Source organism: Dromiciops gliroides, chromosome 4, assembly GCF_019393635.1.
Source record: "Dromiciops gliroides isolate mDroGli1 chromosome 4, mDroGli1.pri, whole genome shotgun sequence".
Taxonomy (NCBI): domain Eukaryota; kingdom Metazoa; phylum Chordata; class Mammalia; order Microbiotheria; family Microbiotheriidae; genus Dromiciops; species Dromiciops gliroides.
In genome coordinates, this window is record NC_057864.1 from 348,655,345 (window position 1) to 348,659,046 (window position 3,702).

The window sequence follows — 3,702 nt, forward strand, 5'->3', positions numbered from 1 at the left end:
TGTTTTCACTTTTGCAGAAGAACAGATGATCTAGTGTCTTCAATTGCAGTGTTTTTAATCTCTTTTAAAAAAAAATGTGGGTAGCCTGTACCTCTCTCTATCAAAGAAGGGGCATTAAGGGGGTTTCTTCTGTTGTCTTGAGCCTGTGTGGATTGAAATAAAATTCAGCTGGGTTACCATATAAGAAAATGAAACTTTAACACTTCTGTAATCATCTACTTCCCCTTTGAAAAGACTGCAAAAATTGGAAAGTCCCTCTCCTCCCCTTACCCTGAACATATATATATATACCCCATTTAGCTTCCCATTCCCTAGTGAAGACAGTAAAGATAACAGAAAAGCAGGCAAAGACAGTAGGTGCTCCCTGCAGCTGTTCACCAGGTCTCCGGGTGGAGAGGAGAAGGAGGCCCATGGAGAAGTTTAAACATGTGGCAGACCTGTTGGTTAAATACCACACTGTTTTAGGCTATAGCTTACTGAGCCTGCTGACAGCCGGTGGGGAGCGCCTCTTTTCCAGCGTGGTGTTCCAATGTCCCTGCAGCGCCACGTGGAACCTTCCCTATTCCCTCGTCTTTCTCCTGGTTCCGGCCCTGATCCTCTTCCTGCTGGGCTGCTTGCTGAGCACCCGGGCCAAGTGGCTCATGACAGGCTGCTGTGCGGCCCGGAAGGAAGAAGGGTGCGATGAAGCTGGCCCCGGGCTTTGCGCCAGTTTAACAGTGTGCTGTCACTTCACTTTGGCCGCTGCCGTGGCGCCCATCACCTGGATCGCAGTGGCGCTACTCGGGGGAGGTTTCTATGAGTGCGCAGCCAGTGGGAGCACTTGGGTGTCTCGGCTGCTGTGCCCTGCTCAGGAGGCCAGCTGTTCTGAGCAGCTGCCACAGGTGCCCTGCCAGAAAGCGAAACCAGAGAACGTCCAGGAGCTCTTGAAGGAACTCAAGGCGCATTCCCAGGTAAAGGCCCCTCATGATTTCAGCTCAGTGAGAAGAGAGTGGAGAGATCCTGGTCACAAAAGCCGGGCTTGAGGCCAGGATTGGGAAGGGGTTGGAGAGAGAAGAGATAGAGAGACAGACGAGAGAAAGGAGGTATTTTACAGAGATTTAACTAGCACCAGTGAATGGAAGTGAGAAACCTGTGCCCTTCCTTGTCCAACTCAAATGCCAGCATTTTTAGGAAGGCTGCCTGGCACACAGTGGGCGTATTAAATGTTTATTGAGTGAAGGAATGATTCCTTTTTCAGAAAGAAAGCTTTGTCTTGCCTGCTCTCAAATGTCCCTGGGCAAGTCACTTAACCCCAATTGCCTTAAACATCCAGGGCTATTTCCAGTTGTCCTGATGTATACCTTGCCACTGGACCCATATGGCTCAGGAAAAGAGAATGAGGTTGGTGACCCCGCACAGCCCCTCCCTCAATTACAATCCAATTAATGACATCACCTTAATGTCATAGTCCTCTTCGAGAAGGACAAACAACAACAACATGTCACAGACATTTGTGTTTGTGTCTTATTCTGATACTAAACTGTAGACTGCCTGGGAGCACAGACTATCTCTAATCTAATCTTTATACTGTATTTCCCCAGGCACTGATCAGTGCTATTGATTCAGTAGGTCTGAAGGAATGGTCCATGAATAAGTGAATTTTAAGTTCTCTTGTAAAAAGAGAGATGAAAGAGTTGTTTTCTCTCATACCTAGAATCTTCCAACATACAAAGAAATGAGCTTACTAAATGACAGGAAGAGCAATCTTAATGTTCCTCTGTGATGGGCAACCTACCCTATCTGGGTTGTAATGTAAAGATACATGAAATTAATGTTTTCAATCAATAAATAATCAACCAATTAACATTTATTAAGTGCCTACTGTGTGTCAGGCAGTGCCAAACACCGGGGATACAAAAAGAAACAAAAGACAGTCCTTGCCCTAAGGGAGCTCACAATCTAATGGAGGAGACAATGCAAACAGCCATGTCCAAAGCAAGCTATAAATAGGATAATTAGGAAATAATGAAGAGAGAGAAAGCACTGGAATTAAGACAGGTTAGGGAAGACTTCCTGTAGAAGGTAGGACTTTAGTTGGGACTTGAAGGAAGCTCCCCTCTAAGGGCTTATGGTCCAGGTTCTTTCCCCAGTACCCGGACATTCCTGAAAATATGAATGACTCCACAGGTAACAGACACCTTACCCTCCCCCCTGCCCTTTGAATGATGGCAATGCTGCCTCTCTAGTTTCTCCAATTTAAGCATCATTTATTAAGCATTTGCTGTGTGTCAGGCACTGTTATGTGCTGGAGATAAACAAAAATTTGTCATGCAGAGCTCACACTCTTCAAGGAGGAAACAATAGGTATACAAACAAGCAAATATCTAATTTGTACAAAAGAAATGCCAAGCATTTGAGTGGGGGGAGTATCAACTGAGTGAATCCAGAAAGGTCTCTTGCAGAAGATGACACAAGAGCTAAGCCTGGAATTGGGAATTAGGAGTGGTTTTATTGAGGAGGTAGCATTTGAGTGAGGTTTTCAAGGCTTCATAGAGATTCAATAGCCAGAGATTCCGGAAGGCCGAGCTGAGGAAGGAGAGCATTCTAGGGACAGAAGTGAGAGCTAGAATGTCCTGTATAGGGAACATTAATTTTTCCAGATGGGCTTGAACGAAAGTCTCAGAGGCAAAACTCTGATGGTTTCTAAATTATTTGCTCCAGCAGAAGGCCATCCCACCTATATTATATTCCTAAGATTTCTCTCCTGTATGAACTGTGTGATGTCAAGTTAACTGTTAGCTGTGGCCAAAAGTCTCACCATATTTGTTGTGTTCCTAAATATGCTCTCCCGCAAGAATTCTCCATCTTTGTGAACAGTAAACTTTTCAGAAGGGATTAATTTTCTATTTCATTTTAAGTTAAATTGTAACCCATTTTGGTCTGTGTCTCGCAGGTGGCAGGTTGGGCCCTGATAGCTCTTGTTGTGATCGCTCTTCTGATTTTTACATCCATCACTAGATGCCGAGCTCCAGTTAATTTTCTTCATTTTAAGTTCTGGAAACTATATGGTAAAAAGGAAGAAGAGATATTGATGAATGAAGCTGAGAATCATGCTACAAAATTGGCAAAAGAGAATGTCAAAAGCTTCTTTGATGGCTCCCAGCCACAAGAGTTCAGATTACCAAATTCTAAAGACTGGGAAAAGATTTCAGTGCGCCATACATTCAATCCTGGGAGTCAATATTATAGTGTATTACACAAGTATGTTAAGAAGCAGAAGGATGACTGTAATGCTTAACCATCTAGTAAGGATATTGTGAATACTGTTCTAAGATTTGTGGATTCACTTGATCTTACCAATTCTGTTAGGGTAATGTAATAATAAATAAACATATGGTATGGCAGAATGTTATATGTAGAAAAACATAACTACATGTAGTTATGTTACTTCCTTTTTGTAGATACTAATTTTGCTAATAAACAGGTTTGAGATTCTATCAAAGCTTGTCTTTTGGTGGTGATAACTTTGCTCTTTCATTGAATCATAAAATATCAAAGGTTAAAGGACATTAGAGGTTATCTACTCCTACCCCTTTATTTTATAGGTGAAGGGCAAGTAGGTGGCACAGTGGATAGAGCACCGGCCCTGGATTCAGGAGGACCTGAGTTCAAAACTGGCCTCAGACACTTGATACTTAGTAGCTGTATGACCCTGGGAAAGTC

General features: G+C 43.2%; 1 protein-coding gene across 1 annotated transcript; it reads left to right on the forward strand.

Moving 5' to 3' along the window:
• The first annotated feature begins 339 nt into the window (after window positions 1–339).
• Window positions 340–3,432, forward strand: CALHM6 (calcium homeostasis modulator family member 6). Its single transcript, XM_043963565.1, has 2 exons — window positions 340–950; window positions 2,933–3,432. Exons 1-2 carry the CDS (start codon window positions 411–413, stop codon window positions 3,275–3,277), a joined length of 885 nt encoding a protein of 294 aa, XP_043819500.1. The 5' UTR covers window positions 340–410; the 3' UTR covers window positions 3,278–3,432.
• The last annotated feature ends 270 nt before the right edge of the window (window positions 3,433–3,702 follow it).